The sequence below is a fragment of the Chenopodium quinoa genome, unplaced genomic scaffold, assembly GCF_001683475.1.
Source record: "Chenopodium quinoa cultivar QQ74 unplaced genomic scaffold, ASM168347v1, whole genome shotgun sequence".
Taxonomy (NCBI): Eukaryota; Viridiplantae; Streptophyta; class Magnoliopsida; order Caryophyllales; family Amaranthaceae; genus Chenopodium; species Chenopodium quinoa.
In genome coordinates, this window is record NW_018743919.1 from 4,208,417 (window position 1) to 4,221,321 (window position 12,905).

The window sequence follows — 12,905 nt, forward strand, 5'->3', positions numbered from 1 at the left end:
AGAAAGAAGCAGGGGGCAAACTGAAAACAGGTCATGCAATGGTTGCAGGACTATTACACATTACTGTATTACATCATGCTTAAATTTTGCCAAATCAGGTCAGAGAATATAGAAACACATGACCATCCCAAAATCAGGCATTAAAAAGCATCGTCTTCCAAGGGTGCAAATAGAGAAGTACTCGTACCTGGTACTAGCACCTTGAGCAACAATCTCTACCAAAGCAGGTTTCGGGCAACAAGCTAGAAGCTGCAGATACTGAAGTAGAGATTCAACTTTGGTGGTCCTTTTTGTGGCCATGTGTTTAAAAACAGCATTTTAGCTCAAGTTATCCATTAATTGTAATTAACCCATCAAGATTCAAAATCTGTTATGGTAATAAAATGAAAATACATTGCCAAACTATACAAAATTAAAAAGCTATATGTATAAAAATAAATGCAAGACATACTCAGCACTCAAAAAAAGGAAAAACATTGCACTAGTGTAAGAGCTAATATTTGGCAGTCACAACTCACAGACTTATCAATGTAGTACACTTACAAAGATGCAAGTGATTACAATACAATACAGCAAATGTGCAAGAATTGAAGGTGCTTAATTGTTTTGTACAAGTTAAATGAACCAAATATGGAGGCTTATATGCCAAGGAGATCACTTCTTGTGTAATTTTCAGCTATCTCTTCCCTGAAACAAACCATTGGAAGGGCTGGGAGTATAATAAAAAAAAAAAATAAATAAAAAAAGTCAAAGCAAATAGAGTCACTGGAGAATTACATTCGGAAGATTTCAACAATTCCAGCTTCCCAATATGGTCTATAACAGAAAGAACACATTGTGCCATTCTACCAGCTTACAAAATTTCTTTTACAAAGAAAAAAAAGACAAAGAGGTTTTAATCTTCTTAGCAACCAAATACATAGCATTTATAATTGGCATAACATTCAGAAGCATCGTATCATCACGTGTTTTTGTTCACGAATACTCCGTATTACAAAAAACAAGCGAGTGTACAATAAATATTGCAAAGTGAATATAAAATTATTCTAAAAATGATCAAAAATGACCTGGCTATATAATATAAGTCACCTATTTTTATTGTATTATACTACTGTAATAAAGTTGTTCCCTTTAGGAGGATAAAAAAAAAACCCAAATGATGTGTATAGGTAATTATATTATCCTTTAAAAATTTTACCTTTAAACAATTTACCCTTAAAATCATCTCCTATTGTACAATGACAATATGCTTTGAAATCACCCTAAAGCGCACAATACATGGGGACACAAAAAAGGTTTTGTTTCTAAGATGACAGGGGCAGAGGGCTGGCTCGTTCATGATCATTATTGCCCAGGCCAATTAAGACGTCTAATCAGTTTGACTTTCAAAAGTTCATATAACTGTAGTGTAATATAAGAGCTTATTTGGTTGACAAAATAAAATGGAAAGGTGAAAGTGACAATTCATCTTTCCTTCCCACACAATATAAGAAGTAAATAACCAAGACCTTCCTTTGATCAACCAAATTCATGGGAATTCAACTTCCCTTGTCATAACCAAACAATTTAAGGAGGAAATAACTTCTCAAAAAATACAACTTTCAACGGAAATTAGTTTCCCAGACCAACCAAAAAAGGGCTGAAGTAAAATTTCCAATCTTTACATGTAGTATTTTTCTAAGGCATAGTTTACCATTTCAAGAAGACATAGGGATCAATGGATCATTACATATCAAATAATTCTACTGTACTAAAGAAGAAACCTTTGAATGGGTTTGATTATTAACAATGCAATGTCAGATACCCCAGTTGAATATTCAATTGGGAATTCCGAATTCCAATTGTCGGACATCATCAACTACACAATATTGAAGAGCTCATTCTTCTGAAATGAAAGAAAAATAAGAAATAAATTGAAGGATATAAAGCATACCGGAGGAATTTGTTTGTATTTCCTGCGCTCATTGGAGTGGAGTGTGCACTGTTTTTCTCTCCGACTGTATAAACAGATTGTATTGGCAACTGTGAAATGTCATTGTGGGCAACGGCCTATCAAGAAAAACATAATTTGGGTTTCCAATTTGCAGCCCAATCTAATAAAAGATGCCATTTATCAATTGGTACAAAGTACTACTCGTAAAGTCATAATGAAGTTGTGCATGCGAGAGTTGAAAATTCAGTTCAAATGGTTAAAGTTTTTTTTCTAATTTAAGAATTTTAGGATTGATTCTTGTCAGCTCTTGTGACTCTCTAAATTACAACAAAAAAAAAAAAAGAATTTGTGCACGGGCTGGACCATCAAGTCATGTGCTTCAATAGATTGTCTCTAAAACAAGTCAAGGAATGTCATGGCTACTTATCCTCTATAAATGGGCTCATGTATGGGTTGAGACACACTCACATGTTGGGCTAGAGGGTCCTCTTAATTAATAAACTTTGATGTTAGAGGGCCTTGAGTTGTCTATGGACATTATTTTAAAAACTTGACACGAACATTATACGTAGGATATACAACGGTTGCATAAAATATTTTCTGCCCACCAACATGTCTCTTGTAGTCTTGAGACAATTTTTTTTTTTTTTAAAAAAATAGTCAAGTACGATTTGGGCGCTGACAACCCTCATTCCTTTCCAATCCCAAGCCGTTAGTGTTACTTCTCCCTCTCTCTCTCTCTGTGAGTCCCTGTCTCTCTCGTCAGCTTTTATGGGTCACAACTTACAAATTCCAGAGTAGACAGTCTAATTGACATCGCGAGCCAAAAATATATTGGACATATTGGCGTATATAGACGAAATACATGACATTATTATGATGGTTTTTGTAGTTAATGTGAGAATGACAATCAACTCCATATCTTTCAAATTCAAGCCCTTCCCCATTGTCTGCCACCAATTTGCAGGGATGAATTATGAGGGATCCCATAAGTTTGACAAAATTCCAACTTGGAGAATTTATACCCACAAAAATATAACAATTTATATAATTATAAAGTCAAAAACAATAACAAGAGAACAAAACAGAAACACTAAGACAATAATAGGACTACAGATCTTTATATATCTCTCTCTAACATTTCTGGGCATTTACACTTAAAGAATATGGAGTAAAGAAATAAGCTTCTTATGGGTACAAAACAAAGATTAATTCTTTCATCTTTCCAAATAGCATTAATAAGGTGATTATCTTTCTTCCCCTACATTTATTTCATGCAACTCATATATATATATATATCAGTGTTTCTTATGTGCATGCTATGCGTACATGAATGTTACAAAAGAAAATGTAAACAAGCTGATAAATACCTATTTTTGTGTTTGTTATGATATCCGAAGATCCCAAATCAATAATGACACAAGCACACACCTATAGTGTTGGTTTATTTACTGTATGCAGCAGGAAAATACAGGATTATTATAGATTCTTTCAATCCCTTCTATAGTGGTATCTGCTTATTTTGTTAATTTCCTGGTTTCAGAATTCAGATTAGATTATACTACTGTAGTATGTCCCCTGATGACATTAAAATGGAACAGAAGGAGCGAGTATAAAGCAGCACAATTTCTCGTGGAGATTGATTGACTATATATATTGCTAAAGATTAAAACATCCATTTTGAGGTAACATATATCCTTGTATGTCACCTTGATAGTGCAATTTGAACTAATAATGTGACATCTTAATCTAGATAAAGGTATTTTTTTTTACTCGAATATCCATTTTCTATGGATCTGAAAGTCAAATTATAAATAGTCACACTTGCCAACATATTCAAAATCAAGATCTTCTTAGAATTCCTACATGCACATAGATATTTGCACTATATACTATCAGCTTGAAGTGTGAAATCTGAGAGGATTCTTGTGAAGTGGATTTTATATATACATGTAAATGATGTGTATATATATGAGTCCATAACCTGTTTCCTCTTCTCACTCCAATTTTGGAGCATGACGAGTACAAGGCACATTCATATTCAAATGTAACAGTGTAATAAGATCCTTTTCCTGTAGGATTTTGTTTAACAAGATTTAATGATGTTAAAGAATTTTAGCATTAACTACAAAGGAGAGGACTATAACATGTTTTACATCTCTTTACTAATTGTAATGCTGTAAGAACATTTGGGATCGATATACATACGTAGTATATATGCATGTTAGATTCAGTCATTTTTCAGGGTTAATCTGCAAATGCAGCTGTAACTTGTATGAGTGACCCTGTCCAGTTTTTGTATTCAGTAGGAGCTCTCAAACTGGCCCTCGTATTCTAGGACATTGTTGATGAGTTAATGACATGTGTTCCACAGGCTGTTGGAAACAAATGCTTGAGTGAGTGAACATGGTTCCAATAGACACTGCCAAATCCCCACTACTTGAGCGCTCTGTCATTAAGTCTGCAAAGAAATTCGGAGATGTCAACAAAGCTTTTACAAGGAAAAGATTTCGGCGCAGCAAAAGCACCCCTTTTACCAAGTACAATCCCTCAAAAGAGTCAATTATCAACATTCATAATGATGATGATCCAAATCCTCCACCACCATCGTGTAGCCCCAATGAAAAACCTGTCCTTTTACATGTGTTCCTAGCATTGGCCTTGTACCTTAGTGCTGGAACTATTTGCTTTGTCTTAGTTAGGGGTCAGCTCGATGGAAAGAAAACAAATGGTGTAGTTGATGCCCTTTATTTCTGTATTGTCACAATGACCACTGTTGGATATGGAGATCTTGTCCCTGCTACCACTCTGGCCAAGCTGCTTGCCAGCTTGTTTGTTTTCAGCGGGGTGGCTGTTGTCGGTATGATTCTTAGTAGAGCAGCTGAATACATCGTTGAAAAGAATGAAGCGCTTGTGGTCAAGGCTTTTCACCTTCAGGAGGAGGCCGTACCTTCTGCTGAGATACTTGAAATGGTGCCCGTGGAAACCAATAGGACTAGATACAAATTTGTGATGGCCTCGATCCTTCTGTTATCGCTTATGACTGCAGGAACATTGTTCTTAACCTTACACGAAGAAATGGACCTGATTGATGCCTTCTATTGTGTTTGTGCCACAGTCACCACTCTAGGTTATGGGGATGAGAGCTTTGCCTCAGCAAAGAGCCGACTTTTTGCTGTATTTTGGATATTGTGCAGCACTATGTGTCTAGCTCAGTTCTTTTTCTACCTTACTGAACTTTATACAGAGAGGAGGCAGAAGACCTTTTTGGATTGGGTTCTTAGCAGGAAGCTTACACTAGCTGATATTGAGGAAGCTGACCTTGATAATGATAACGTCGTGAGGTGAGTTACTACTTACTTGGAGCAAGTTCTTAATCTCAGTTAAGGTGTTCAATCTCTAGAAATGTTTTATTCAATTTAGTTGATTACTTTATTCTTAAATTTATAATCCATTTCGACTAACTTATACTGATACTAGAGCACCCTATCTAATGTGTAGGTTAAATCTACCCTAGTTAAGTCACTAATACTAGTTTCCTTGCTTCAATTCAAGCTTACTGATGCTTGCAAGTCAAGTATATATAGTTGATGTTGCTATTAACAATTACTGTATTTATCTATAACAGTGCTGCAGAGTTCGTTATAATGAAGCTAAAAGAGATGGAGAAGATCACTGCTGAAGATGTCACCGTTTTGATGGAGTGTTTCAGGAATTTAGATGTGGATGATTCAGGAACCCTGACTACAGCTGATATAATAAATTCAGGCTAATCTACATGCAGGGTATGAAAACAGAATATATTCACAAGAGAAATCTTTCTTGCATATCCATACTTGTGGGAAAAGGTAGCATCTTCGAAACAATCAATACTTTTGGAAACTAGTTTATATCTGTATTTCTGCTGTCTGCAAGATTTCTGAAGCTTTTATATACATGATAGACACCAGTAATTATCTACTTAGTGTATGGTTGCCTTCTTTGCCAATTGCCATTCTTACCTAATGGCTCGGTTTTTTTTTTTTTTTTTACACATAACTCCAGGGCTGGCAAGCTAGTAGCCTGGTGTCAATGTTATATTCGACGTTTGGCTTTGTTATGCATACGATGACTAGTTGCAAACAGGCAACTCATATCCTGAATATAATCAAAATTAAAATTTTACAATCAAGCCAATTCAAGGGTTCTCATTCTTCTAACTTCTACAACTACAACCAATCTAGTTAGTTGATGATTCAGCATTCAATACAATTATAATTAAACACAAAAGACTTAATTGCTAATAATCAGTGTGATACGAGTTTTACCTAACCTATATCACTAATAGAGGCACAAAGGAAACAAGCTTGACCGCCATTATTGGAGAAGTCCCTTTCAATTCTAGGTTATCTTAAATTCTATTTAGAGTATAATTAATCTTTGTTTAGCCACATAAGCCCAATTTCTTAATCAAAGCCCATTGTTGACTCTTAATCACATTAAATATTTGATGTAGATAGTTTTGGGCCACTATTACATATAATGGGGATGTTAATGTTATTGGTAAGATTGGAAACTTCTGTTAGAGCTTTGCCAAATGGCTTAAGTAAAGCAGTTGTTCTTATCTTCAATGTAAATTTAATCAAAATACATCATCATTTATGACTTATACTTTCAAGTAAAGATGAAGAGAATTTTAATTTTCATGTATTTGTTTTTTTCTTAATTTGACTTTTAAGCCACTTCAGTACAAAATCTATCAATAACCAAAAAAAGTCATAAGGATTCTTCATTATTCCTTGATTTAATGTCATTTTAATGGTTGAATAACAAAGCATGGTTTAAGGAAGGTTTAGCGCTTAAGCAAATATATGTTCTAGTCATCAACTTAGTCATAACTCACAGTCCATTATAATTTTGCAACTTTCGTTTCTGATAATTACACTAAATTTGGAAATGGGAAGGGTATATAGTGGCCCACGTGAGAGGATAAAGATTTTTGATTAAAAAAAAATGATTGAACTCAAATCGAAATTGAGGCTCTCTAACGCGATTGTAGGGTTATAAGTCAATTTTTGTATATCTCATGTTCACAAATAGTATCAAGTGAATATAAGACACTCTAATCAATCTTGAAAGACTATTGCAAGATGGTGTACACATTAATATGTCATTAATGACGTTTGATATCATACATTATAACTGGTATTTGAGCCTAGACAATGCCCAAGGTCGTTACATGGGTTTGATCATTAATATACATTTTAATTTATGACTCAATTTTCTTGTAATTAATTTTGTTATCCATATATTAATTCGCTACCTATTAATATTTTGTATTAAAAAAATATAACATAAAATATCACTTAACTTGGTGGTAGGACACTCAGTTCTAGTATTAGAGGTTGCATGTTTAAATCTTTTGGAGAACTTTTTTTTTTTTTTTTTTTATCATAAGTGTATGACATACAATGAGAAACAAATGAAAGCTAAAGGAGAGCCACGTGGCGTAATGAGAAATTGAGTGAGTGATGTGGCGTAATAAGGGGTTTACGTGACACATAGACGTTCTTAAGAACGCTTTTTAAATGTAGATTCACAAACTCTAAATTTTTTTTGAAGTGAGTAAATAAATGAAGATAAATTGAGTAGGAGTGAGTAACTCTCTCAAAACAAAGGTAATATACTAATATTATTAGGGAAGTTGTTTGAGTTGCGAGAATTTAAGAATCCAAACAGTATTAGAATATGATAGTAGAAGATAAAAGAAATGATGAGAGAATTGAATTATACGATGGCATATCATAAGGGGGTAGTAACGGTTACTATCATAAGAGGAGGAATTAAGGCGGGTTTAACGGCTTATAATGTGATTAAGGATAGATTATGAAAGGAAAATGAAGGTTTTGAAGGGGAAAGAAAAGGATTTTAAGGAATTATTTGGTGCCACCGATTAATTATAATTCCTTAAAAGCATGGACTTCTCCTTAGCTACCCCCGTTTGTACCCAACTATATTAAGCCCCCTCTTCCACATTACATATTTGATATTTCATACATTATTTATTTTCTCCAAGTTATATACAATGATGTTAGGAATGGAAGACCTTAGCTTCATTTCTCAGCCTCAACCTGACCCTATTGTCTTGGAGCTTAACCACTTGCAAAATCAGCTTAAAGGTGTGTTTTCTATTCATAACCTAATTTGCTTGTTATATAAGTTTGGGGGTCGGGTTTGATATACACAACTTTTGTTGTCATAAGTTATTAGCGAGATGAGACATTTATTTTAGTGTAAAAAATTCATTTTACGTCGTAATAAATTTTTTTACAAAAGAGCATTTGGGTAAAGAGGGGATGAGGATATCGATATACCCCATCTTATAGATATGGGATTTTGACAATTACAACGGTTTTTATCTAAGAAACCTCCCCAATACAATAAAAGATATTTACTATAGAGTAATTTCCCTTGTTACAAAATATTTACTACAGAGTAATTTCCCTTGTACAAAATATTACGGAGTAATATTTACTAAGTGCGATGGAGGATATCCCTTATTACAACTATGAAGGATATGAAATGCTTTTTTAAAAAAAATTACTTTTTGTAATATGTGTGTTATTCTCACAATTTTTCCACCACTTAATTTAAAGTGCAACATTTGAATAAATTTAATTAATTCTATGCCATTAAGAGTAATGATTTTTTTCAAACCCATTATAAAGCAATGTTTTTTTCTAGTCAAATACAGTACAATACAAAGTATAAAATTGTACGGAGTACACTATGTAACCATGTACCATAACTCTCAAATACTTGGTTTAATTAGATTGAGTCATGCAAGTATGCAACACATTTTGTATCTATGTAGCACAACTCACAATAGGTTGTGTCATGCCAAGCGCATTGACCCATATAATGTGCCAAATAATTAGGTTGTATCCTGTTATATCGTGTTAGTCTTTGCAAATCACAATCTAGAAATTGGCCATAGTCCACTGTTGGGCTATGATCGCAGATGCCATTGCCAACTTTATCTCATAATGAAAAGGGAATATGGGAAGGAGATCCATTCCAGCCCCATTTTAATTCCTTTGACAAATGTGGAAGCAAATGACATTTCTAGAAGTTTTGTAATTTTGTTTTGGGGTGGATTGCTTATATCTTTGGCAAAGAATGATGAGAATGTGATTGTGTGACCCCTCCATAGCATTTTAACTAGTATGATCTGATATATCATCTAACCTGCTTGATACTTCATTAGCCATTTTTTTTTTTTGGGGTGGGGGGCTGGTACGCGGGCCCAAGCATGAATATCCAATAGGCCCGTCCAGCCCCCAACCTCCACCCCTCCACGGGTTCCACCCCATGCTTGTCATGAGAATTGATCCCTAAATCCTTTCGTCTTGAGTCGAACCACGTCTCTCATTCCTAAATCTCAGTACTTCATTTGCCACTACACTACAGGTAATATTCAAGTTTAGGTACAAGATCAATTTTATACAAATGAAAAGTGATTTCCTCATTCAATAAGTAGTTATTTCTGCCTATGTAGATGAAGAAAATTCTATTTTTAGTGACATTAATTAGGTGAAGCGTAATACACACATTTTTCAATCACTTCACACTACCAGAATTTGTAACAAACTGATCCTGATTAATCACCTGAATAACAGTGTCAGAACTTCTAAGATGTGTATTACCTTTAACTTAATTAAATCATGCAAGACATAGCCTACATGCATTAAAGTTTCATAGCAATATAAGAAGAGTCTGTTAAGATGTAAGTATCTAGGAAACTCAGAAATCGCTGTTTAAAGATGCATTAAGAATAAACAATGCAGCAGATGAAGTCGTCAATAACTAACTATTGCTTTTGACAGATTATATAAGAACCTATTCTATACTTCCTTAAAAGACAACGTATTTGGTTAGCTATGTCTGAATTCCAACATTTTTTTTTGGGTTTTAAACATGGCTTTAGAGAAAGATAATGATTTATGTGCTGCACAAAATGAGATCAAGGCCCTGCGAGCAACTCAAGCACAGAAGGAAAAGGCTCTAGATGAGGTATCCGAAAATTTTGTCATGTTCTTGATTTTATTCCTGTGATAGTTTTCCATGATCTTCAGCTAAGTCTATATGCATTATGCATTCCCTTTCTGTTTACTTTATCACTTGTACAGCTCAAAACAAATTATGACAAGTTGGATGAGAAACTGAGAGTAACCGAGAATGCCCTGCAACAAAAGGTATTTATGCTTACTTTCTGATGTTAATAAAGGTTTCATATACTGATATAAGTGCAAGGAAGTGAGTGAAAGAACTAAATAAGTGAAAATGAATGTATATTGGGAACTGATCAAATGCAGAATCTAGAGATGAAGAAACTAGCTGATGAGAAAAAGGACGCTTTGGCTGCACAGTTTGCAGCCGAAGCAGCCCTTAGGAGGTTACACACAAACCAAAAGGATGATGATTATATACCAATTGATTCGATCTTAGCTCCTCTTGAAGCTGACATCAAAATGTACAAAAATGAGGTACTGCTTGATATAAATAATTTTCAGAATCAACAGATTGACTGCTAGATAGTTTATTGAGTTTTAAGATCTCTCTTTATTGGCAGATTGCCTCTTTACTGGAGGATAAGAAAGCTATGGAGCGTCTCACAAAGTCAAAAGAAACAGCTCTTCTCGAGACCGAGAAAATCTTGAGGAGTGCCCTCGAAAGGGCTTTGATAGTTGAGGATGTACAAAACCAAAACCTTGAGTTAAGGAGACAGATAGAAATCTGCCTGGAGGAGAACAAAATACTTGAAAAGACCAACCGTCAGAAAGTTGTAGAGGTTGAAAAGCTTAGCCAGACCATTCAGGAACTTGAGGAGGCTGTTTTGGCAGGTGGAGCTACTGCTAATGTTGTTAGAGAATATAAACGCAAAATCTCTGAGCTGAATGTAAGTCTGATATTCTGACTAAAAGAGTATTGTAAATTGCATCATATTTCTCACCTTTGTTTCATGCTTTCACTTTTCTTTGCACTTAATTAACTGGTATTTCTTAGAGGTGATTAGGTGAAAATTGCTCTCAACTCTCCTTATGTTCAACTGTAAAGATGGATAAATTAGCCCTGTCCCAAGGTAACTAAATGGTGTAAATAATAATCAAAAATTGTCTTGGGGTGATATTTAGGAAGAGAAGAGAACTCTCGAGAGGGAACTTTCACGGGCTAGGGTGTCAGCAAACAGGGTGGCAACTGTTGTTGCTAATGAATGGAAAGACGAAAATGATAAGGTAATGCCGGTGAAGCAATGGCTGGAAGAGCGTAGGGTCCTGCAGGTATGCAAATACTAACATGGAACTCTTATCAAATATTTAATTCCAGTTAAGCAATGACAAATTTATGCTACTTCTCAGGCTGAGATGCAGCGTTTAAAAGACAAACTAACTGTGACCGAAAGAACTGCAAAGGCAGAAGCACAGCTGAAGGTACATGCCCGTCTTTGCATTATAACCCCCCCACCCTCCCAACTATGATTCTTAATTATTGGTGTGTTTGACCGAACTACAACCTCAGGAAAAATTCAAGCTGAGGCTGAAGACTCTGGAAGAAGGCCTAAAGCAAGCTACAAGCAATGAGAGCACACCAAAAAACTCAAATTCTAATCGAATCCTGGGGTTTGTATCAAACAATACTGGACCGAGGAAGAGATCTTCATCACAGCCAAGAGGTTCTGTGATCAACAGCAGGAGCTCTCCCCTTCACCAACCTTGGTTGGAGAAAGTAAATAGTTTGGAGAACCATAATTCAAAAGAAAATATAGCCAAGAGAAGCTTATGGGGAACCAAGACTACCAATACAGACCGTTTTGGAAAGGAAAACTCAGAATCAATAGCAAATACTGTCGTGAATACTGATTTGTCAAAGGATAGTAATTCTGCAGTTCAAGGGGTAATGGAAAGCAAAGAAATAGGGAGTGAAGATGCGGTTTCAGGGTTTTTATATGATAGGCTTCAAAAAGAAGTTATCAATTTACGGAAGACTTGTCAAGCAAAAGATGATGGCTTAAATTCCAAAGATGAAGAAATCAAGGTAATATCTTGCTGAAATAAGGTTACGTCTTTCCTTCACTGTGAAGAAAATAAGTTTACCAGCTGAAATTACCTGACAGATTCTCATGAAGAAGGTTGATACACTGACCAAAGCCATAGAAGTGGAGGCAAGAAAAGCAAAGAAAGAAACATCAGCCGGACAAAAGGCAATTATACCAGCTGCAAAGGATGAAAACAAGAAAAATTGGAGCAAAGCTTTCCTTAAACGGTGATACTTTAATTTCATGCTTCTCTTTTACTTCGTATTTGATTACTCTCAAAAGGTCATGTGCATAGCGTCAACTCACTTAGCAATATGTAATTCTAATATTTGTCATAAATTCATGAATTTCTGATGATTTTGCAGGGTCACAAAATCTTAATCAGGATTGAATCAGTTTAGAAACTCTTTGAGCTCAAGAAGTTTAAGGGATGGGGATTCTCCTGTGCTTTTTTTTTTTTCCTCGGTGTGTACATGTTTTGTGAAGAATGTTATTGAGTTGCAACTCACAACAGCTAGCCTCACATGTTAATTTTGTATAGATTGATAGCTGAGAAGCAACTCAAACAATATGATTTTGTGAATTTTGATTTTATGAACGTTAGCATATCAGAAATACAAGTACATGTTACTTTATTCCTGAAGCTTATTCCATTCCCCTAAATTCAGATCAATAATCTATTGGAAAAAGAAGGAAATGCAAAGATAAACTTGGTGCAACATCATAGTGCCTGAGGCTCCTATCCAAGCAAGGCTCTAAACAATCTAAAATTTGAGTGATTTTATGATTTCTGATAGAGTGACGATACACATACGCATACATGAACACACAGCCAGTCAGCTTCACCTCAAATATGTTCTCAGATTTCTCACAAAACTAGTCAAGGGTTTCTTAAGC

At 34.9% G+C, this 12,905-nt stretch overlaps 2 protein-coding genes across 5 annotated transcripts; both read left to right on the forward strand.

Moving 5' to 3' along the window:
• Positions 1–2,896: 2,896 nt before the first annotated feature.
• Positions 2,897–6,146, forward strand: LOC110687483 (two-pore potassium channel 1-like). Of its 4 annotated transcripts, none has more exons than XM_021864138.1 (4): positions 2,897–3,176; positions 3,477–3,618; positions 4,240–5,277; positions 5,562–6,146. In XM_021864138.1, exons 3-4 carry the CDS (start codon positions 4,340–4,342, stop codon positions 5,704–5,706), a joined length of 1,083 nt encoding a protein of 360 aa, XP_021719830.1. In that variant the 5' UTR covers positions 2,897–3,176; positions 3,477–3,618; positions 4,240–4,339; the 3' UTR covers positions 5,707–6,146. The 4 variants fall into 4 exon arrangements, with proteins under 4 accessions (XP_021719830.1, XP_021719828.1, XP_021719829.1 ...); XM_021864136.1 differs by having other exon boundaries at positions 4,308–5,277; XM_021864137.1 differs by having other exon boundaries at positions 3,535–3,618; positions 4,308–5,277.
• Positions 6,147–7,547: 1,401 nt separating this feature from the next.
• Positions 7,548–12,643, forward strand: LOC110687484 (microtubule-associated protein 70-5-like). Its single transcript, XM_021864141.1, has 10 exons — positions 7,548–8,091; positions 9,900–9,985; positions 10,102–10,167; positions 10,288–10,458; positions 10,545–10,871; positions 11,107–11,253; positions 11,332–11,403; positions 11,492–12,007; positions 12,087–12,235; positions 12,374–12,643. The coding sequence occupies exons 1-10, from the start codon at positions 7,998–8,000 to the stop codon at positions 12,387–12,389; spliced, it is 1,644 nt and encodes a 547-aa protein (XP_021719833.1). The 5' UTR covers positions 7,548–7,997; the 3' UTR covers positions 12,390–12,643.
• The last annotated feature ends 262 nt before the right edge of the window (positions 12,644–12,905 follow it).